Source organism: Neofelis nebulosa, chromosome 6 (assembly GCF_028018385.1).
Source record: "Neofelis nebulosa isolate mNeoNeb1 chromosome 6, mNeoNeb1.pri, whole genome shotgun sequence".
In the NCBI taxonomy this organism is placed as follows: Eukaryota; Metazoa; Chordata; class Mammalia; order Carnivora; family Felidae; genus Neofelis; species Neofelis nebulosa.
In genome coordinates, this window is record NC_080787.1 from 67,195,311 (window position 1) to 67,219,416 (window position 24,106).

General features: G+C 35.1%; 1 protein-coding gene across 11 annotated transcripts in view; it reads left to right on the forward strand.

Moving 5' to 3' along the window:
• The window catches only part of FAM135A (family with sequence similarity 135 member A), a 120,805-nt gene that overhangs the window by 17,077 nt on the left and 79,622 nt on the right, over nt 1–24,106 (forward strand). For all 11 annotated transcript variants that reach the window (XM_058734375.1, XM_058734378.1, XM_058734377.1 and 8 more), the window contains 4 exons: nt 2,319–2,398; nt 19,111–19,250; nt 19,362–19,432; nt 21,106–21,279. In XM_058734375.1, coding sequence (XP_058590358.1) covers nt 2,319–2,398; nt 19,111–19,250; nt 19,362–19,432; nt 21,106–21,279 — 465 coding nt within the window. The remainder of the gene's footprint in view (nt 1–2,318; nt 2,399–19,110; nt 19,251–19,361; nt 19,433–21,105; nt 21,280–24,106) is intronic.

Consider the following 24,106-nt stretch of genomic DNA (forward strand, 5'->3'; position numbering starts at 1 on the left):
GTATGGGAAAAATAAAATATATGCACAAAACAGCTAAGTGGAAACAAAATGATGATCTTTCAAGAAGTGTATATAGAAAGTGCTCTAGGAATCAGAACAGAAAGACATTTTTTCTGGGTTAATATGTTAGGAAAGTCATTATGGAGAGTGCGGTTCAAAGTAGGCATAAGATAAAGTGAAAAACTCTTGGTAGGAGAGAGCAGCATGAATCAAGCCTTGGAAATAGGAATGAATATGCTATTTTAAAGAATATTTAGTAAATTAGATATTCTCTAGGAGAATTGCAGAAGAAAAGATAGTAAAGAAATGAAAGGTTATGTTTGTGAAGGGCTCTTAGTGTCTGGAGAAGAGTTGACAGTATGGATTTGGGCAGCCATCAGTGGTTTCCAAGTAAGAATGAAATTATCACTGTTATTACAATAAACACTAACATGATGAAGATTGTGATATATTAGATTGATTGTTGTAGAAGAAATAGAAGCATAAGGGACAGTTTAGAAGTGCTTGCAGTAACTCAGGGAAAAAAACCTGAAGGAATGTACTAAGAGTGGTAGTAACGGAACTCTGACTAACAGAAGTTGGGTGAGAGAGATTTTCTATTAGTTTTTGTTGTTGTTTTGCTTTGTTTTGTTTTACTACTTTTGGCTGCTCTTGGCTTTGCCATCTTGTTGAAAAAATAAAAACAGCTGTCCTCTGCTTTACTCTACATGGTCTCTCACTCCTCAGCAGGACAGGCTGAACTTGTTTTTATGGCAGAGACAGGAGTCAAAGAAGGAGAGCAGAGGATGCAGGACCCCTTGAATTGCCACTCTTGTTACTTCCACTCCATTCTGTTGACTAGGCAACTTATGAGACCAGCCTGGGAGTCTAAGCTGATAGTTCTTAGGCTAGTAAAACTTACTTAAAAACTTTATGAGGCTTCTCTATGACTGATAGAGTTCATTCCAAGCTCTGGAACCCACACCCACAATTGTCTTTTGAGACATGACTACTAGATGTAATCACTATTTGGGGATCAGAATTCTGTGGGATCATGCCCTTAAATTTCCTAAAAGCCCTTTTGTCAAATTGAATGTCTACTTAGACACTGTTTTAGTTTCTGTAGCAATCTTAAGAAAGGGATTTATAGTCATATTCTTGGTATGATCTTTGTCCATGGCAGCATTTTATTTGGAAAATCTTTAAGTAAGGAGTTTTGTTTTCCAATCTAGCAAGTTCTAGTCCATCTATATTCCCTCTAGGTCCTGTTTGTAAAGTGACTAGTTCTTTCTTTAGCTCATCTCTTTCTTGCAAAACCTTATGATACTTAGCAAGGAGCAACGAGTTGACATTTTCATCATTCTGCCTGGAAATTAGCCTGCTCAAGTCCCAAAGTTTCTTAGATACATTGTCCAACTTCTTCTAAGTTATTGCTGACAGTGTATTTTACAAAAGTTTCTGTGATATATTACATGGGTTACCATTTTTAAAATCTCTGTAGTTTACCCATTTTTCTTGCTTCTATAATTGTAACTTACATTAGTCTCCAAATCAATGCCATATATTTGAAGTTTTCGTTATGGTACATACTACTTCAAAGTTACCAATTTGTGTATTAATATGTATTGTGGCAATATGCAACTAATAATAAACACAAAGCTTCAAACACAAAGCTTGAATTGAAATGAAAATAAACATTTATTTTTGCTCACAAGTCTCTGGATTAGCTGAATGGTTTTGGTCATCTGGGCTGGCCTGGCTGACTTTGCTGGGCTCAGTTATGAGTTCACACTCAACTGGAAGGTTGGCTGGGTGCTAGCTGATACAGAATGGCCTTACTTGGGTGGACTCAATTCTGTTTTATGATCTCTCATCCTCCAGCTTATTTTCACAGAGGAGGCAGGGTCCAAAGAGAGAATCTATGCAAGAAGACCTTTTAAGACCTAGGCTTGCAACTAGCATTCTTCATCTCTGCCAGATGGTATTGTCCAAAACAAGTATAAGGCCAGTCCATATTTATAAACCAAATTAAGCAGTGAAAGTCTTAGATGCCTTACTAACTCCTCTGGTTGCTATGACATTCTCTTATTTAAAGTAAGAAATGCTGTATATATTTCTTTTGTTTCTCTCATTCATCTTTATATATGCTGGTTTCCCTTTGGGTTTTATTCATGCTGGTATTTGATCTGTGGATCTTGTTTTTCACCAGTAATAAATATTATGGGAAACTGATACAAGTAGAACAATTTTATTGTTTAATGCATACAGATATATAGATATTGGGGCATTGCATATTTTAAAATATTTTTTGAAATCATTTTTTGTCTATTTTTCTTCAGTTTTTACCAGATACGTGCATCTATGAAAATTCCACCAAGAGTTCCTCACAGAGTAGAAGCTAGTTTGTTACATGCAGCAGGTAAGCCAAGGAATACTTTTAACATTTAAGAAAATCTGAAGCAGCATTATAATGGCTAATAATAACACTTAATAATTATTCTTATTTTGGAGGTGCCTGGGTGGCTCAGTTGGTTAAGCATCCAACTCTTGATTTTGGCTTAGATCATGGTCTCGCAGTCTGTGGGATTGAGCACATTGGGCTCTGTGCACTGACCTGCTCAGAGCCTACTTGGGATTCTCCCTCTCTCCCTTTCTTTTTGTCCCTCCCCCACTCACACTTTGTCTCTCTCAAAATAAATAAATTTTTTAAAAAGTCTTCTTCCTTTAAAAAAATTACCATTTTTTAATTACAAATATAAGATACTAAAGGGTATCATTATAATACCTTTTATAAGAAATATATTTAAGGCCTCAGTAAAACAAGCATGATTATAGGTTCCTTGTCTTTTGATTTCTTGTGAAGAACAAATGAAAGAATGTATGTGAAATTTCCATGAAAACAAACATAAGTAGGGGTGATATCAATTACATCATGTAAGATATAATTTTTAAAAATATACAGTGAATGTATACATATAATTTGATATATGATTACAAAGGTGTTTTATGATAAAGTTTTATAGTATGCCTTTGAGAATATTTATTAGCTACATTTTGGTCTGAATTAACTACAGTAAAAAAAAAAAAAAAAAAAATGCCAGAAAGCAATATATAAGGTATAAGATGGATATATTATAGCAGTTCAGTAATTTACTTATATTCTGTGGAGAGACCAGCATTAAAATGTTTGAGCCCAAACTGGTGGTCCTGACATAATCAGTGGGCATTTTTTAGCTTTCCTGATACAGTATACTCTGTTCCATTCTATGCATTTAGGAAATGAAATGGTTAATGAAACATTCTAGCGAGTTAACATATATGTCAAATATGAATAATGAATTTTGAAGGTATCATTAAAAATAAAATACACCTAACTAAAGCTATGCTGACCATAATTCACTCTATTTTTTAAATTTAAGAAAATATTTTAGGAATTTGAAGTGTTTAGGATTATCTTTTTAGTATCCTATGTGTACTAAAATGCTAGATTATGATAAATTTTAATGAGTTGTATAAAATGGTGAGTTTATTCTTTCTTTCTGAAGACTCTTCAAATTCTCAGGGAGACTTCTTGCTTATGACCAAAAATATGTACATTCTTTCTTTTAAAAAAGATCAATTTTTGTGTTGGCCTGGCATACATATTAAAGTATATATTTATTGTCACTTGGACTTTTGTAAGTCTACTTTCTATGAAACACAGAGGTTAAAACCACTAATATTACAAGATAGATTTGGTCCTCCCTTTTTGAACTTCCTTAACCTAGTAAACTAAATGTCTTCCCTATTGTGTCATCTAAAGTTGCCAGTTGAAAAAAAGACCTTTTTATTTATTTTTTTCAGCTTTATTGAGAATTAATCAAATAGAATTTCATATATTTAAAGTATACAGTGTGATTTGTTACATGTACATTATGAAATAATTGACACAATCAAGATAATTAACACATCCATCACCTCACAGTTTACTCTTTTTTGTGTGTGTATTTGTGCATGTGTGTGTACAGTGAAAACACAAGATCTACTCTTAGCGAATTTAAGTATACAATACTTTATTATTGAAGGTAGTCACCATGTTGTGCATTAAATAGAACCGAAAGTTTACACCATTTGACCTCTCCATTTCTTTCTCTCATCCCTCAACCCTAGCAAGTATAGTTCTGCTGTCTGTTTCTAGGAAATTGACTGTTTTGTTTTGTTTCCATATGTGATTCCATGCAGTATTTATCTTTCTCTGTCTGACTTATCTCACTTAGCATAGTGCCCTCCGGGTTCATCCATAATGGTGCAAACGGCAGGATTTCCATCTTTTTTATGGCTGAATAAGACCTCTCTCTCTCTCTCTCTCTTTCTCTCTCTCTCTCTCTCTCTCTCTGTGTGTGTGTGTGTGTGTGATACCACATTTTCTTAATCCATTCATCCACTGACAGATACTTAGATTATTTCCATATCTTGGCTACTGTGAATAATGCTGCATTGAACATGGGAGTGCAGATTTGTCTTCAAGATACTGATTTCATTTCTTTCAAACATATACCCATGAGTGGGATGGCTGGATCAATATGGTAGCTGTAATTTTAATTTTTTGAGGAACCTCTATAAAGTTTTCTGTAGTGGCTGCACCAGTGTGCACTCCCACCAACAGTGCACAAAGGTTTCCTTTTCTCTGTGTCTTTGCTAACACTTGTTATATTTTGACATTTAGATAATAGCAATTCTAGTAGATGTGAGGTAATATCTCTTTGTGGTTTTGATTTACATTTTCCCTGATGAGTAGTGATGTTGAGCAACTTTTTATATGTACCTGTTAGTCATCTGTATGTCTTCTTCATAAAAATGTCTGTTCAGATCTTCTGCCCATTTTTTAATCAGATTGTTTTTGCTATTGAGCTATGTGAGCTCTTTTTTTGGATTTTAATCCCCTGAGATATATATGATTTTCAAATATTTTTCCACATTTTGTGGGTTCTCTTTTCATTTTGTGGATGGTTTCTTTTGCTCTGCAGAAGCTTTGTACTTTGATGTAATCCCACTTGTTTATTTTTGCCTTTGCTTTTGGGGTCAAATCCAAAGAACATTACCAAGATCAGGGTCAAGGGCTTTCTCTCTTATGCTTTCTTCTAGGAGTTTTTTGGTTTTAGGTCTTAAATGTAAGTCTTTAATACAATTGAGTTAATTTCTTTGAGTGATATAAGATAGGGGTATAGTTTCATTCTTTTCCATATGGATATCCAGTTTTCTCAGAACCACTAGGACACTATCCTTTCCCTATTATATGTTGTTGGTACCTTGTCAAAGATTAGTTGACCATGTGTGTGAGTTGATTTCTAGGCTCTGTTCTCTTCCATTGGTCTGTGTACTTTTTTTTAAATGTCATTATCACACTGCTTTGATTACTATAGCCTCGTAATAGTAATACTATAGCCTTGCAATTAGGAAGTGTGATGCATCTAGCTTTGTTCATTTTTTCTTAAGATTGCCGTGGCTTTAAATGAATTTAGGATAGTTTTTTCCTGTGTCTGTGAAAAATGGCATTGAAATTTTGATAAAGATGATATTGAATCTATAGATCCCTTGGGGTTGTGTAGACATTTAACAGCATTAATTCTTCCAATCTAAGAACGCAGGATCTCTCTTCCTTCATTTGTGTCTTCTTCAGTTCCTTTCATCAGTGTCTTATAGTTTTCAGTGTACAGGTTTTTATCTCCTTGGTTAAATTTATTCCTAAGTATTTTATTATTTTCGATGCTATTGTAAATGAATTTCTCTCCTTTTTAAATAATAGAGTGATTTTAAATTTATGAAATAAACATACTAGAAAAACTTACTTTTATTTTTTAATTGAAGTATAGTTGACACATAATATTATATTAGTTACAGGTGAGCAACACAGTGATGGGATTGCTTTCTTGATTTCTCTTTTGAATAGTTCATTGTTAGTGTATAGACAAGCAACTGATTTTTGTATGTTGATTTTATATCCTGCAACTTTAGTGAATTTATTGGTTAGCTCTAACAACTTTTTGGTGGAATCTTGAGATCATGTTATCTGCACTAAGAGATAATTCTATTTCTTCCTTTCCTGTTTGGATGCATGTAATTTCTTCTTAGTGCTAAATTGCGGTGGCTGGGACTGCCAATAATAGAAGTGATAAGAGTGGGTACTCTTGTTTCTAACTTTAGAAGAAAGATTTTAACTTTTGACTGTTGGGTATGGTGTTAGCAATGGGCTTGTCCTGTATGGCCTTTATTATGTTGAGGTATATTTCTTCTATGCCTAATTTATTGAAATTTTTATCATGAAAGTATGTTGAATTTTGTCAAATGCTTTTTCTGCATCTACTGAAACGATCATGATTTTTGTCCTTCATTCTGTTAATATGGTATATCATTTATTTGCATATGTCAAATCACCCTTGCATCCCAGGGATGAATCTGTTGGTCATAGTGTATGATCCTTTTAAAGTACTCTTGAAGGGGCACCTGGGTGGCTCAGTTGGTTAAGCTTCTGACTTCGGCTCAGGTCATGATCTTATGGTTCATAAGTTTGAGTCCCGTGTCGGGCTGTGTGCTGACAACTCAGAGCCTGGAGTCTGCTTCAGATTCTGTGTCTCCATCTCTCTCTGCCCCTCCCCCACTTGAGCGCTCTCTTGCGCTCTCTCTCTCTCTGTCTCTCAAAAATAAATAACACAGGTATTGAGGAGGGCACCTTTTGGAATGAGCACTGGGTGTTGTATGGAAACCAATTTGACAATAAATTTCATATATTGAAAAAATAAATAAATAAATAACACATTAAAAAAAATTTTTTTAAATAAAATAGTCTTGAATTTGGATTGTTAGTATTTTGTTGAGAGTTTTGCATTTGTGTTCATCAGGGTTATTGACCAGTAATTTTCTTTTCTTGTAGTGTCTTTGGTATTGCTAGCCTTTTGAAATGAATTTGAAATGTTACTTCTTGGTCAATTATTGGAAACATTTGAGAAGGATTGGTATTAATTCATCTTTAAATGTTTGATAGAGTTTGCCAGTGAAGACATCTGGTCCTGGGCTTTTATTTGCTTGGACATTTTTGATTGCTGATTCAATGTTTCACATTTTGGTCTGTTCAGATTTTGTTTCTTTATGATTCAGTGTTGGTAAGGTATATGTTTCCAGAAATTTACCCATTTCTTCTAGTTTATCTACTTTGTTGGCATATAATTGTTCATTGTAGTCTCTTACCCTTTGTATTTCTACAAAGGATAGTTATAGTGTCTTCTCTTTCATTTGTAATTATTTGAGTCATCTTTTTCTCATAGTCTACCTAAAGGTTTGTTCATTTTATCTTTTCAAAAAACCAACTCTTAGTTTCATTGACCTTTTCTATTGTCTTTCTAGTCTCTATTTCATTTATTTCCACTCCAATCTTTGTTATTCCCTTCCTTCTGCTTACTTTGGGCTTAGTTTGTTCTTTTTCTAGTATCTTGAGGTATAAGTTTAAGTTGTTTGAGATTTTTCTAGGTTATTTGTATGGCAGAAATTTACATGTAGTTAATATCATTTACAAAGTAATGTTCTTTTGACATTATGACAAATATTATTTCAGAAATACCCAATAGAGTTCTTCCTTTTTTTAAAAAAATTTTTTTTAATGTTAATTTATTTTTGAGAGAGAGAGAAAGAGGTGGGGGGGAGGGGCAGAGAGGGAGGGAGACACAGAATCCGAAGCAGGCTCCACCAGGCTCTGAGCTGTCAGCACCGAGCCTGACGCAGGGCTTGAACCCATGAACTGTGCGATCATGACCTGAGCCGAAGTCAGATGCTTAACTGACTGAGCCACCCAGGTGCCCCTAAGTACTTGCTTTTTAAGTGCCTTAAGTGCCTTTTCCTGGACATTGTCACTGTGATTTTGGTTTAGGTTTTTTGTTTATTTTTGGTTGGATTTTTATTAGGTGTAAGTCCAGATTGAGTCATTGTCACTATCACCAGCTTCTGATACTAATAACTGTGTGTTATTGACTGTGAAATGTCAATTATCTGATAATTTACTAGTGTGTGGAAAGGAAGTATCTTTTAAAAATAGTTGATAGCAGACACCAGTCTTTAAAAGAGAAAGCTTGGGTTTGGAAAGCAATAGGATTTTATAATATATAATTTTAGTTTGTATGTGAAAACATTATTTATGTGTGCATTTTTTATAGCATTACACTAGAAAATTTTTAAGAGGTTACATCTTTTTTATTAAATTATAACAGCCAAAATCAAGAACATGAGAACGAGATTTTGAACATAAGAAGAAAGTGTTAACTTCTTTCATACTTTTTCAAAATAGCAAACTTTTGTCTTTCATGTCTAAAATGTAATACCTAATATAATTTTTCAAGATCTTTTTTTATCCTGGGGTGCCTTGGTGGCTCATTTGGTTAAGCAACTGACCCTTGATTTCAGCTCAGGTTGTGACCTCATGGTTGTGAAGATCAAGCCCTACGTTGGGCTCCATGCTGAATGTGGAGCCTGCATGAGATTCTCTCTCTCTCTCTGTCTCTCTCTGCTCCTCCCCAACTTGTGCTTTCTCTGTCTCTCTCTATCGAAAAGTAAATGAATAAACACTTAAAAATATATCTTTTTTAATGTTGTATCAGTATATTTTCTTTTTCTCTAGTTTAGAATATCTTTCCTGTTTATGGTACATGATCATATCTATGGATTTTTACAAATAAAATGACCTTTAACAAATTACGAGGTATGCATCTTTCTTCATCCCAATACCATTCCAAGCATGACAATCTTTTATATGTGTGTAGTACCCCACAGGTTCTTGTTTCATCCTCTGAACACCTCTGTGATAATGTGAATCTGGTATTTCAGTTGTATTTTCTGCCATTGTACCCCGGGATAGCCTATCATGTTAATTGTTTAACATATGAAAATTAGGTATAGTAGATCCAAAATAATGTTCTCATGTCCAGATGAATTTTTCCTTATCAGCGATCTGGAAGAACAAAAGAGAGGGAGAGAGAGCAAGCACAAAGAAAGCAACCAGTGTATTCTAGTCTTAGAGGTACTGATTTGGTTCTCTTTTTTTTTTTTTTTTTTTTAATTTTTTTTCAACGTTTTTTATTTATTTTTGGGACAGAGAGAGACAGAGCATGAACGGGGGAGGGGCAGAGAGAGAGGGAGACACAGAATCGGAAACAGGCTCCAGGCTCCGAGCCATCAGCCCAGAGCCTGACGCGGGGCTCGAACTCACAGACCGCGAGATCGTGACCTGGCTGAAGTCGGACGCTTAACCGACTGCGCCACCCAGGCGCCCCGATTTGGTTCTCTTTTTATGCCCCTTCTCTTCCAAGATGTGTTTCATTTTAAAATAGTATTTAAGAGTTCCTGGAGTTTGTATCTTTTTAATACTACTAAATTTGTTAGGAAAAGGTATCCTTCCCAAAAGTTTCTCTAGAAATTATTCCTGTGAATTTGGTTGACTTTGTTTTAATAAGTACAGATCTTTGATGTCTAGACTCATCCATGGTAACATAAATATATTCAGATAGGGGTAATTTTTCTTTATCTGGTGTGTTTATTCTCTTTTTACCTCTCTTCCTTAAAAATTCACTTTTTCTTCTAAGGGCTTGGATTTTCTCTATACTTTTATTACACACCCTATTTTTCTTGTTGGATTTATACTATCATCTTAAGACCTTTCCTTTCCAGCACTGTATTTTACCATAATTCCTATACTTTGTGTATATTTCTGGAAAACTTTTAGAAGAAGAAAGAAAGTACTGATTTTGTCTGTGAGTTGCAGAAGGGCAAGTTAGATGTAGGAATTAGATGGTATCATACAGCTTATTGCAACACATTTAAATTATTTCCAGCATGAAATTGTGCTGACAGTGAGAGGTTTGAGTCAGGAAATAGCTGTCATCTGCAATAGCATCAGTCATAAAAGACAATGAGTATTTATAGAGCTGTTGAAAATTGATTAATAAAATATTTACAGACTTCTACAACAAAGAAGTCATTCTTGATTCTAAGGAACTGTCCCCAGTTTGAAATGTTAGAGCACTATGTACTATTGTGATAAAAAGTGCAAATAACAACTCCCCGTTTCTAATAACGATAGCATTTTTTTAGAAAGAAACATACATTGTTTTATTTGCTTTTTTAATATCCACCCATCCCTTTTTTCTTAAAAAAAATAATTTTTTGCAAATAATACAAATAGTTAAAAAATCTATTAGTCTAGAAAGATTTGTAGTGAAAACATAGTTACTTCTCTAGATGCATCCACTTTTCACTATTTCTTTAGTTCTAATGGTTTCCTCTATATAGGCTTTTTTACTTCCTGGTATGATAAATGACAACTGAAGATTACACTACTTCCTCCCTCTCTTCTCTACTTTTTAGGAGATGCCATTATGCCCGTGTCATTCTTTGACTCTTTCTTTGACCTTGGCTGTAACTGTTAAATGATATATTGTTTAAACCTCCATTTTCGATTTTAGCAAATAAGACAAATCCTATTTTGTAATGCCTCTTTTTTCAAATTTTCTCTTTTCCTCCACCTTTCAACTTGTTAAATATATCCTTTGTTTTATGTTACCAAAGTTTCTAACATTCATATTCTGTTTTGTAACTGTAGTTAAATCTTACTGTGCTTTGTCTATGGGTTTGTTCCAAATGTTGAAAACAAGTAAACAGCTTTTCATTTTTATGGTAACATGAGAGGGAGAGTACTTATAAAATTGAAACGACTATCCAACATAAAGAAAGGATCTTAAGTTTCTGGCAAGACAAGACAAATCTAGTTACCATTTTGGTATTGATCTGGGTCACCTGTTACAGAGAGGTAGCTATAGATGTATCTTGGAAGCTGTAAATTCAAAGATGTGGCTCTGTTGTAGTTAATAAAGTAGTGATTTGGAGTCAGGATACCAGCTTCCTTTTATGTTACCTTGCAAAACTCACTTAACTTCTGTGAGCCTCAGGTTCTCATCTGTGAAATGTGTTACCTGCTTTACAGGGTTGTTATGTGTTTAAGTGACAGTTCTCGGTAAACTGTAAAGGGCTGTATATATGTAAAATATTATTATTTGACTTCTGGTACTATAAGAAAGAATGAGAAACAGTCACGTTTTGACTTACTGTGTATACTATTTGTGAGCCATTTAATGTACAGAGCTAAAAATTATAATAAAGTTATTTTGATGATTTCCTGTGATATATATAATTGTGCAGCATAGTAAGTACATAGGATAACATCTCATGTTAATATGTAAATTACAATGTTTTTTAAATTAATAAAGCCATTTCTGGGATAAGAAGAATGAGCTAGAATGACCAAGGGCAAAAAGGGAAATCCGAGGGAAAGAAGAGATCTCACAAAAGACCCCTGAATTTATAACTTGTTAAGGAAATCTAAGTACCTACCCTTGCATTTCTATGCTTATAAAACTAACCTAATCTGTAGATAGTGTTTGAATTTGGATTTATTCTGCCACTCACTCGTAAGTCTTGTTCTGCCACTTACTAGCTTTTGGTCTTAAGCAAATTACTCTGTTTCTCTGAGACTTACCTAATCAGTGGAGGGAAATAATCCCTGTCTTACAGTGTGTTTGTGAAAATTAAATGAGAAAATTAGATACAGAGACCTGGTATAATGTTCAATAAATATTGGTTCCCTTTGTCATGTCCTCTATTTCTACCCTAAATTACCCCAGATGTTAAAAAACTGAAATAAGGTGGACTCTAGGATCTCACAAACAACTTGATTTAAGGACAGTCATGAAGAAGGAGTTGCCCGTCAACCATATATGTGCCTTTTCTTCCTTAGTTTTCAAGAATTAGCCTTACTAATAACACAGGATAACTGAGTGGTATGGTTTAACCTTTCTATACCTCCTTTGGGTCTTTTCTTCCCCTATGAGACACCTACTTCTTACTAGTGTAAGGGTTCTGTGATATGTAAGAGTGTACTGCATACCTATGTTTAAACTAGTTTATCAGTGTGACATAGAAGACCGAGCACAGGCTTTGGGGCAAACAGCAGTGGCATTTGCTCCTAGATAAATTATTTAAATTATTGGAGCCTTGGCATCTCTAAAATAGATTAGTTCCTGCACTATGAAATTGCCTAAAGGATTAGTAATAATATACATAAAGCACAGTGCCTGGCACGTAAGTGCTCTGTAGATGGTAGCTAGTAGTAGTAAAATAAAACAACTACTTTCTTCTTCTTTTTTTACTGGATAAATTTGACATACAATATGTAAATTTAAGGTGTACCATGTGTTGCTTTGATACATTTGTTTATTATAATGTGATTGTTGTAATATTTATTGACATTATATAATTGTAGCACAATATTGTTGCCTATATTCATTATACTGTACAGTAGATATCTATGGCTTATTTACTACTCCTTACACGTTTGTATTCTTAAATAACATCAAACTTATTTCCCCACCCCCTCATCCCCTGTTAACTACCATTTTACTCTCTTTTTTACGACTTTGAGTTTTTTAGATTCTACAGATAAGTGATAATGCATTATTTTTTTATTTTTCTGACCTATTTCACTTAGCATAATGTGCTCAGGGTCCATGCATCTTGTTGCAAATGGCAAGATAGTCTCCTTTCTAACAGCTGAATAAAATTCCATTGTGTATATATACCCCATCTTTTTTATCCATTCATTCATTGTTTCTGTATCTTGGCTATTGTGAATAATGCTGCAGTAAACATAGGAGTGCATTTATCTCCTTGAAATCTTTTCATTTCCTTTAGATATATACCAGAAATGAAATTGCTGGATGCTATGGCAGATCTTATTTTAAATTTTTAAGGATCCTCCATATTGTTTTCCATAGTGGTCAGGCCAATTTACATTCCCACCAGCAGTGGATAGGGTTTCCCTTTCACCACATTCTTGTTAGCACCTATTGTCTGTTGTCTTCTTGATAATAGCCATTCCAATACATGTAAGGTGATAACTCGTGTTGTTGATTAACATTTCCCTGATGATTGGTGATGTTGAACATCTTGTCATGTACCTATTAGGCATTTTGATGTCATCTTTAGAAAAATTTCTGTGTAGTTTTTCTATGAGACTGCTATTCATGAGGAGAAAGAAGGGAAATTGCATAAAACTTCAAACAATAATATGTGAGGAAGGTCTTATTACTATATATATATTTTTTTTTCTCTACTTTGATAAAAATTTCACAGCTAGATAAGCATTTGGACTAATAAGAAATCAACCCTGCTTGAACAACAAAAAAATTTTTCCAGTTATTTGTATTTGACCAGAGTTTTTCTAAGGTCATTTATTCTAGATAAAATTTTTTGCGTGTATATGTATTCCTATCTACCACCACCCAGTGCTTTTATACAGGTGATAGCAGTTAAGAACAAATTAATATCAAGAAAAAAGGAAGGTTGGGCCACCTGGGTGGCTCAGTCTGTTAAGCATACAACTCTTGATTTCAGCTCAGGTCATGATCTCACAGTTTGTGGGTTTCAGCCCTACATCAGGCTCTGCACTGACAGTGCATAGCCTGCTTGGGATTCTGTCTCTCTCCCTCTCTCTCTCCCCCTCCCTCTCTCTCTCTATCTCAAAATAAATAAATAAATAAATAAATAAATAAATAAATAAATAAACGTTTTTAAAAAAAGAAAAAAGGGTGGAAATAAGGACTAGCTATCAAAGTAAGGAGGGGTTGTCCCAGTTATGTGCCTTGGCGGTGGTTAATTGGCCACTAGAAATAAAGCTTCAAATATTTTGACATGCTGGTAGATGAACCATCTGTTTCAGTTGTCTCCTTAAGCTTTTCCCAGCTATCAGCTTTTCCGGGCCTTCCTTTGAGAGCCATTGAAATATTTTGACAGTTTTGCTGAATTGTTAAGATTTTTCATGATTTGACCATATCCTACATGTCTAACTTTATTTCCTACCATTTCCTTGTGGATTTCTCCCCATGGAACCACTTCCAGTTTCTCACATTTGAAGAGTTCTAACTTACTTCATATTTTGTGCATGTGTTTTCCACCTCATTGTCTCCTTTGTCCTAGTTTAGAAGTTTCCTCTGCTATGTTTCATAACACTTTTCTATAAACATCTTTTTAACATCTTATAATTTTTTGTTATTTATTTTATTATAATACAATCAAACATCAAGAATCATAAAAGGAGATTGCTCTTTTTAGAATGAGGAAGATTTGGGGTGCCTGGGTGGCTCAGTCGGTAGAGCGTCCGACTTCGGCTCAGGTCATGATCTCGTGGTCTGTGAATTCAAGCCCCACGTCGGGCTCTGTGCTGATGGCTCAGAGCCTGGAGCTTGCTTGGGATCCTGTGTCTCCCTCTCTCTGCTCCTCCCCCGCTCATTCTCTGTCTGTCTCTCTCTCCTTCAAAAATAAATTTAAAAAATTAAAAAAAAAAATTTTTAAATGAGGAGGATTCTGGGGTGCCTAGATGGCTCAGTTGGTTGAGCATCTGACTTCGGCCCCAGTCATGATCTCATGGTTTGTGGGTTCAAACCCCGCATCAGGCTCTGTGCTGACAGCATGGAGCCTGCTTTGGATTCCATGTCTCCCTCTCTGTCTGCACCTCCCCCACTCACTTTCTCTCCCTCTCAAAAATAAACAAACATTAAGAAAATTAAAAAAATATAATAAAATGAGGAAGGTTTAAATAAATAAATCTTCATTTTATGTCACTAATCCATTACTGTTAATAGTAACTGAATGAGCTCACCAGTCATGAATGGAAAACTCAGCAGAGTTAGATCTTTCAATAAACTTGGCATAGCTTATGAAACTTGAGTCCATTTGGCATTATAGCCCTCCATTTTGCTTTCCCTAGATTGAACAGCTTCCTTCTGTCACAACCATTGTCTTTTTACCTGGCTTAAGAGATAGTGATAATTACATTGGCATTTGCTTTGGCCTCCAAAATAGGGAGTTAAGAGATTATCCCATTGTAGTCCAATTATTTGCTTGAATGTTTCTATTCAAACTAGATTGGGAACTCTGAAAACAAGGGCAGGGTTCTTATTTATGTTCATATCTCTTAGTTCCCGATACTTTAGAAGCTTAATAAATTATGGTTGAATGAATGCTCACTTGTTCACAAAATAAATAACAGATATCGGTACTAGCTGTTTAAACAAAGGGGATATAAATGTGAAAGATAATGATAGGAATAAAATATAAAACATAAATTATCACAACTTAATGTAAGTATTCATAGGCCTCTATCACAGGTCTCTAAAAGTGTAGATCAGATGTTGGGGTTAGCAGATAACTAACAGGCAAAGTGACAATAGAGTTCTTTCAACAAGAAATTAGGGCACTAAATTAAGTTTGATGAAAGTTCAAGTATTCAATAAATACATGCTAAGGGCTTATTATGTGTAAGACATAGTGCTCACTCCTAAATTATAGCAATGAAAATGATATATGTGGTCCTGACCTCATTGATGGAAGTTATCATCTAGTAAAGATTAAAAAGCACAGAGTGTTTCACATTCAAGACAAGAAAAGAACTATACACATATGTTTGGGTCTTTTTGTTTCTAAGGCTCTTCGGTAATAGCAATATAAAACACAAAAAAGGAATAGTAAAATATTTCAATAAGTTTTTGCAGGCAGAAAACAGAAGTGAGAGCTGAACTGCTTTTTAAGGACACCTTCCCCCCAGGGATTTCAGGAAGGTACAGCAGGTGAAGGGAAATAAGGGGTGGGCCTGAAATCAGAGATGAATTAAAGGTCTGTAATCAGGTCAGCTGTTATAGTTGGGCACCCCAAACCCAACTGCAGTATGTCAGGAAGATTAGTGTTTACCTTAGGATAAAAACGTGGGGACTTTTCTCTAAGTAAATTGCCATGAGATATTAACATATTAATGCTTCAGAGTAAAGCACATTCTTTTTTGCGTGTGTTAAAAATCTACTCTCAACAGACTTTACAGTCTATAGTTCAGTGTTGCTATAATTTAGAGTGCACATTGTTGTACAAAAGAGTTCTAGAGCTTTTTAACTTTGCATGACTGAAACTCTGTACCACTGAATAGCAGTTCCTCATTTCTCCCTCCCCGCGGCCCCTAGCAACCACTATTCTACTTTCTTTGATGAGTTTGACTATTTTAGATAGCACATATAAATAGAATCATGCAGCGTTTGGCCTGTTTCACTTAGCTTAAGTCGTCATGGTCTATCCATATGTTGCTGCATATTATAGGATTTCCTTTTATTAAGGTTGAAAATATTCTATTGTATAAATCATTTTCTTTACCCATTCACCTACTTACGGACAGGTTATTTCTACCACTTAGCTATTGTGAATAATGCGGCAGTGAATTATGGAAGTGCAGATATATCTTCAAGATCCTGTTTTCAATTCTTTGGGATAAATAGCAGAAGTATAATTGCTGGATCATATGATAGTTCTATTTTTAATTTTTTGAGGAACCTTCATTCTGTCTCCAGTAGTGGCAACACCATTTTACATTCTCACCAATAGTGTACAAGTGTTCCAGTTTCTCCACAAGTGCTGACCCTATACATAATACTACTATATGGAGTAAGAAGAATGTGAGACATGGACCTTGACTTCAAGAAGTTTATATTCCTTCTCTTCAGATTCTCTCCCTTTCCATCTTCATTTGACTCTTTTATGGTATTGTCAAATACCATTGTCAATAGGGTCTTTCCTGAGATCACAGACGAGGTTCACCCTCATAAGATAACATAGCACTCTGTTTCTGTCATACTCAGTACAGATGTAATTTACAGAATTCGAGGAGGGCAGGGAAAGTGGGTTTTTTTTTTCCTTTGGTTTGGTGTACTTAACTTGAAACAATGTATGTCACAGAGTAACTGTACAACACATATTTAGAATTTTTATGAAAAGTATCATACATTTTTGAAGATCATATAAAACATTATTTTATTACATAATAAAATGAATACCCAAATACTCATTCCTTCATTTAAGAAATAGAACATAGTTGGGGTGCCTGGGTAGCTCAGTCGGTTGAGTATCTGACTTCGGCTCAGGTCATGATCTCATGGTTTGTGAGTTTGAGCCTCACATCGGGCTCTGTGCTGACAGCTCAGAGCCTGGAGCCTGCTTTGCATCCTGTGTCTCCCTCTCTCTCTGCCCTCCACTGCTCATGCTTTCTCGCTCTCATAAATAAATAAAAACATTAAAAAAGAAAAAAAGAAATAGAACATCACTACTACCATAAAAACCTCCTGTATACCCCACCTCATTTTTGTGTTAATCATTCTTTTTGCTTTCTGTATAGTTTTATCACCTGTGAATGTCATCCAAGTATATATCTGGTTGAGTTTGGAGAAACTGAATAGTAAGCACAAGCCTAGTTGTGTAAGAAAGCTGTAGTATCACTACTGTTAAAAGAAGTCTCCCAGAGAAAAAGCTGAATGAAGTCTCTGGGTCATAGTACGCTTCTGTATACTAAAAAGTTTTAAGACCCCTTTTTGGGGGAAGTTAGCCGACAAGGTCAGGAGTAAATCATGTGAAATTTAGATCTCATCATAGTGCTTCTGGTAAGTTTGTAATATGATGAAGTATTAGATAACAAACACATTATTGAGTAGGCTGATTTGCCTCTAAACTTAACATTCAACTTTTCTTCCTCCAAGGGAATGGGTCAAAGCAGAAACCTTCTGTTCAGTGAAAAGACTGCCCTCTTATGATCTAGGCAATAGGGCAGAAACTTCCATCAGTGTGCCCTCAGATAAATTGAGCAGTGAAAAGAATCTGGTCAAGCTTTTAATCTGTTCTTAAGTTAAAAAATGGTACCATGGCAGCAAGAATCTTTCATATGACAAACCTCAAAATATCTATTTGTTGAGGCACACTAATCCAATATTTATTAGCCACGTTCTAGAACTAAGGCAGAAGAAGGGCTCTTAGTGCCTCACCCTAAGTCATCCCCTCACTAGGTTTGCCCTTTTCATCCTACACAGGTTCTGACCTCAGGCCACCACTCCATTTGGATACCTTCTTATTCCATTTGAACTCTGGTGTCCCACTCTAGGCTCCCTGCTGTGCAGAGATACCCACCTTGTTGAAATGTTTAGATTCCACCTTGTTGGAATGACCTGACACCAACAACCTGGACGGAGGTAGAACAAACTTGACATGTAAAGGGCATGGTCTTCCATGAGACTGATATTACTTCAGACATAAGGTGCCACTTAAAGGGTCCACTGGCTACCCTCATTTCTGATTAGATAGCAACAAATTTGGGGTTCCCATTACACTTCAGGTGTGATAATTCACTGCAACAATGCACAGAACTCAGGAAGGCACTCTACTTATTATTATAGTTTTATTATAGCAAAGGGATACATATCAGAGCCAGCCAAAAGAAGAGGTGCATAGGGCAAGGTCTGAAAGGGTTCCAGATTTGTAAAGCTTCTTTGTTCTCTCTGCAAGGAGTCAGGACATATTACCCTCCCAGAAAGTTTGCATGTGACAATATGTAGAATATTGCCAATCAGGAAAGTTCACCTGATTGAATCATTGCTCAGTCTTCAGCCCCCTTCCCCTCACTGGAGGTTGAGCTTAAACCATGTGGGTCAGTCGCCAACTCTGTAGTCACGTAGTTGATCTTGTGTGGCCAGCCTCCATCCTGAGTCATCTCCTTACCATTATTTGGGCCTACCATGAATAACTCGTCACTGGGAAATTCTAAGGATTTAGAGGCCACTTACAAGGAATTGGGACAAAAGCCAAACTCTTTATTCCAAGGATTTAGAGGTTGCCACCCAGCAACCAGGACAATGGCCAATCAAATTCTTCACTATGCATCTATGGAAAACTAAATTGCTTCCTTCTGCGTGTACAAATCAATTGTTCCTTTTAAAAGAATCTACCTTGAGATTCCTCATTTACCTTCTCAGATTAAGATAAGTTGTACAAAAATTTTATGATGGTTATAATGTACTTATTTATTCATTTTTTTACATAGAAAGTAGTAAACTTTCAGAAATGTTCTAATACTGCTATGTAAAATGGTATTGGTACTGGAGTAATACAGTAAAACTTACAGTATTTTAAAGTATTAATTTACTTGTATTGTGTTTTTACTTTTTACCTGTCAGTTACATATCTTATCTGTTTTAGGTATGACTTTAGCCTTTCCAGCTTCAGTTCATGATTCTCTGATTTGCAGTAAAACATTTCAAATTCTATATAAAAATGAGGAGGTTGTTTTAAATGATGTCATGATCTTCAAAGTTAAAATGTTGTTGGATGAAAAAAAGGTAAACATCTCTTCATATATATTTAGATAAATATTTTTTATAGAGCCTCAAGGCTTATTTCTAACTTTGTGTAAGTATTCAAAAATATCTTACATTGTAATTTCTCTTGAGATTGAAGAAACCCTTGAAGAAATGAATTTTCTGTTATCTTTGGATCTACACTTCACAGATGGAGATTATTCGTAAGTAGACTAATCAAACAATTAAAAATCTTTCATTTCTCATAACTGGTATCTATTCTCCATTTTGTTAGAAATCTAGCCTGTCCCTTTCTTGTTTGTTTAAACTACTTCTGTCTAGATACCATATGTTTTCACTCATAGATGGATCTTGAGAAACTTAACAGAAGACCATGGGGGAGCGCAAGGGGAAAAAAAACAGTTACAGAGAGGGAGGGAGGCAAACTATAAGAGATTCTTGGATACTGAGAACAAACTGAGGGTTGATGGAGGGTGGGGGGAGAGAGGAAAGGGGGTGATGAGCATTGAGGAGGGCACTTGTTGGGATGAGCACTGGGTGTTATATGGAAACCAATTTGTCAATAAATTATATTAAAAGATAAAATTAAATAAACTACTTCTGTCTAACTGGAACAGTTTCATGAGAGTGGTTACACATACTCTTTTGTACCCATGTCAATTCTGTGTGCCCCAGGTAGCAAATCAGACAAGTTGAAGAAATACGATACAATTTCCTAGACTCTAGAAACTCCACTGATAATACCACTACTATGAGACATTTAAATATAACTGAACTCTCTTTCACTATATCACTGACCATCTTAGTGGCATGAGTGATGCCATGTTTAGGCGGGACTCTTGATATGTAGAGTGTTATCAAGACTGATGACTCTTATACTTTGCAGTTATTTCTAGTTCAGTAATTCCTAGAGCCCTTGAGGAAGTTTTAGGACTGGATACTCTGAACTTGTTCACACATGTGGACATTCAGTCACATATGTTAGGGACACTTGCTTGTATTCATTTAAAACAAGAATCAGAGATTTGTTTAGCAATTTTATCTTTTGCAGTTTTTTTTTCTCATTTCAAACATACTTGTAGAAATACTTTTTAAAAATTGTACATACATTTAGACTCTTGTGGGAAAAATGGCTAAGCAGTCACATCCTGAAAAGTCTACTTGAGATGTCCTCTTTACTATCAGGGAGGAATAAGAATTTTTGATGTGGCAGCTACTGCTCCTCTATAATACTTGTTTATTACAAAGAATTCTTAAGGGATTATTTTCAAACCAACTCAGAATTTTATAAATAAAGTAAAATGAAATGAGTAAGTAGTTTAACTATAGGTAGTTATAACATATGTATGGGTTAAAATACATACACACACACAAACTCATTGGGAATCATTCTCATGGCATTGTTTTAATTTTTTATGTGTAGAAATCTGACAGACTAAATATTTATAATACAATATCTACCAGTTGCTTACTTTCAAGCATCACTTAATAACAAAATTTCGTATAATAAAAGTAATTTTAACTGTCTTTTGGGATTTATTATTATAGGATTTGACTTCTGTTATACTACAACCTTATAATGAACAGTATACCCTAGGGAGTAAAATTTAGTGTAAGGTAAGAGTACTTCTTAGTCTGTCAAAAAGGATTCATTTTATAGGAACATTAGTAAAACAACAACAAAAAAACCCAGTCTATATCATGGACTGGTAGAAAACTAAAGGTAAGATCTGGTTATTATTACTAGATTTAACATTTCTGTCTAATGAGATGTGATACTTTAAAAATTATTCTGAGTTTTTAAAAAGTAATTAATTAAATATTAGCCTTTACTTTATTATGCCATACTTATATGCAAATGTGTTGCTTTTTATAGGGCAGACGACCTGAACGCCTTGCAGCTAATAAGTAGCCGAACATTGAAGCTGCACTTTAGCCTCCATAGAGGCCTTCATCATCATGTTAATGTTATGTTTGATTATTTCCACCTCTCTGTTGTGTCTGTTACAGTCCACGCATCATTGGTTGCACTGCACCAGCCACTAATAAGGTAAATTTAACCAATACCCTGGTCCTAAGTAATGTAGTATCTTTTATTTTATAGTGAAGACATACACATTGATAAAGTGAATTAGGAATTTCTAAATTTATAATTATTAAGTACTTTCATTTTATACTAAAGTTATAAAATAATAACATTTAAGAGCATGGGAATATTAGATTGATAACTCTTTTAATGCAGAAGTATGGAACAATCTTTGTCAAATAAACTGATCAAGAAAACCAGTGCAGTCTGGAAATAATCATACAGCATTGTTTAGTCTGTACTTGTGTTTTTGTTTTTTAAATGTTTATTTTTGAGAGAGAGAGAGAGTGTGTGGGGGTGGGGAGAGAAAGAGAAAGAGTTGGGGAGAGAGGATGACAGCCTGATGCGTGGCTTGAACTCACGAATCGTAAGATCATGACCTGAGCCAAAGTTGGATACTTAACCTGCTGAGCCACCCAGGTGCCCTTGTACCTGTGTTTTTTTTTTTTTTTTTTAACGTTTATTTATTTTTGAGACAGAGAGAGACAGAGCATGAACGGGGGAGGGTCAGAGAGAGAGGGAGACACAGAATCTGAAACAGGCTCCAGGCTCTGAGCTGTCAGCACAGAGCCTGACACTGAGCTCGAACTCACGGACCGCGAGATCATGACCTGAGCCGAAGTCGGACGCTCAACTGACTGAGCCACCCAGGTGCCCCGTACCTGTGTTTTTAAGCAGTGCTGTACTATATTCATTCTCTGGAAAAGTATATTCATTTTTTTCTTCTTTTTTTGACCTCGTCTCTGGATCAGCTAATTCTTTCTTAAATCTGTTGCTATATAATAATTCTTGTTTTCCAAGTCATTAATCAATTTTATGGATCTTTACTAATAAGCTTTTAAACTGTATCATGTACCATTTTCTCCTAAAGGTACATGATATTCTGGATTATAATAAATGCATTGAGATAATTATTTATTTCTGCCCACTTCCATAGAGAGATGAATTGTTTTTCATTATGTAAGAATACATGTCAAGCTTTTCAGTTTTTTACAATAAAACATTGTCCTTTTGTGGTATGGGCAACAGATAGACACTTAAAATCAGTAACTTACATGAAAAAGACTCCAAATTGATTTGATTTCTGAACTGTCTACTTTACAATTTCTGTCACAAATCTGATCCCAACAACTGATACTTAGGATGGTGCTTCAGGAATGTGATGTTAAACTGATTTGTCAGAAAAACTAAGTAGGGGGCAGGGGCGCTTGTGTGGCTCAGTTGGTTAAGCATCTGACTCTTGGTTTCCACTCAAGTCATGATCTCATGGTTCATGGGATTGAGCCCTGCATTAGGCTCTGTGCTGACAGCTCAGGAAGAAGTCTTTTTCCTAATGACTTGCTTTGCTTTCCTTATACCTGTAACTAGTTGTTTTATTATCTTTTTTTTTTAACTCTTAGGACTTTGAGAGCTTGTTCTTGGTTGCTATAACTTTTGTAAGCAGGAAAGTGTTCCTATTATATAATTTTATTGTAAACTTTTTCAAAAAATTTCTAGATATTGACTGAATAAATTAATATGTAATAACATGAAAGGTAAATGAAATTTCTTTGATAAGAAAGTGCGTCTTTTGAAATATGACTTTGAAATGAATAGTATACAATATTTTTAATGAATTACATGTTAGGTTTTAATGCTAAAAGTTTATTTATAAAATATATTTCTGTAGTTTTCTGAATCTCTTGTTACTGTAATTTCAATAATCTCTAACTAAAATATTTCAGCCATTTTTTTTCTTTAGAATATTGGCTTAATTTCTCTTCTGAGAAATATACAAACAATTTATAGAGGTTAGCTCATCTTAATTGATGTTGCTTCCTAAGGCCCCAAATAAATAGAGTTAGTGATATTTACATCACTAATCCTAGTGAGTTAAATGTGTGCTTCCTCTTGCAATGCAGCAGTTTTTGCCACAGACTAGTAGGAGAAAGAGGCAGCTCATCTCCTAGAGACCGTCCATTGGAAGAAGACATTTTTGGCTCGGAATTAGAAGCCAAGAGGATTAGCTATTGGCTGTGGTTAGTGACTGGAAAAGAAAATGAGATGCCACAACAGCTGAGGTTGCTGTTCTTTTATTTAGCTGCCGTGGGCCTTGATCTCCCCTCTGTTGTGGCTAGAACTTTGCCATGAAAGATGCAGCACCTTTTGCTGCCTTTTTCCTTTCCTGGAACTGAGAAGGGAAGCAAGGAAGGGGTAAAGAAAAGCTTATTGCTGGTGCATGCCGGTAGAGGGGTCACGTTAAGGGTAACATTCCTCACTATGCTTTGACAAGTTTTTTCTGAGGTTTTATTAAATGGCTTTTTTCTCCTCTAAACAAAATGAAACAATATTTTACAAATATCATCTTTTTAAATGTTATTTTTATTTAAAATAATTTCTATGATCAACACAACTACAGACATTAAATCAATTACTTATAATAAGTGGGGTTAGGATTTCTTTCTTTGCTTGTTTTTTACATAATCTGGTTTTAGATTTTTTTTTTTTTAAGTTTATTCATTTTTGAGAGAGAGAGACAGAGCATGAGCAGGGGAGGGGCAGAGAGAGAGAGGGAGACACAAAATCCAAAACAGGCTCCAGGCTCTGAGCTGTCATCACAGAGCCCGATGTAGGGCTCAAACTCACGAACCATGAGATCATGACCTGAGCTGAAGTCCGACGCTTAACTGACTAAGCCACCTAGGTGCCCCTACGTAATGTTTTTATATGTGAACTTTTCTAAGTATAACTTCTATGACTCAGTTCTGAAAAACACATTGTGGCAAATGTAAGTTACCATTGACTTGCAACT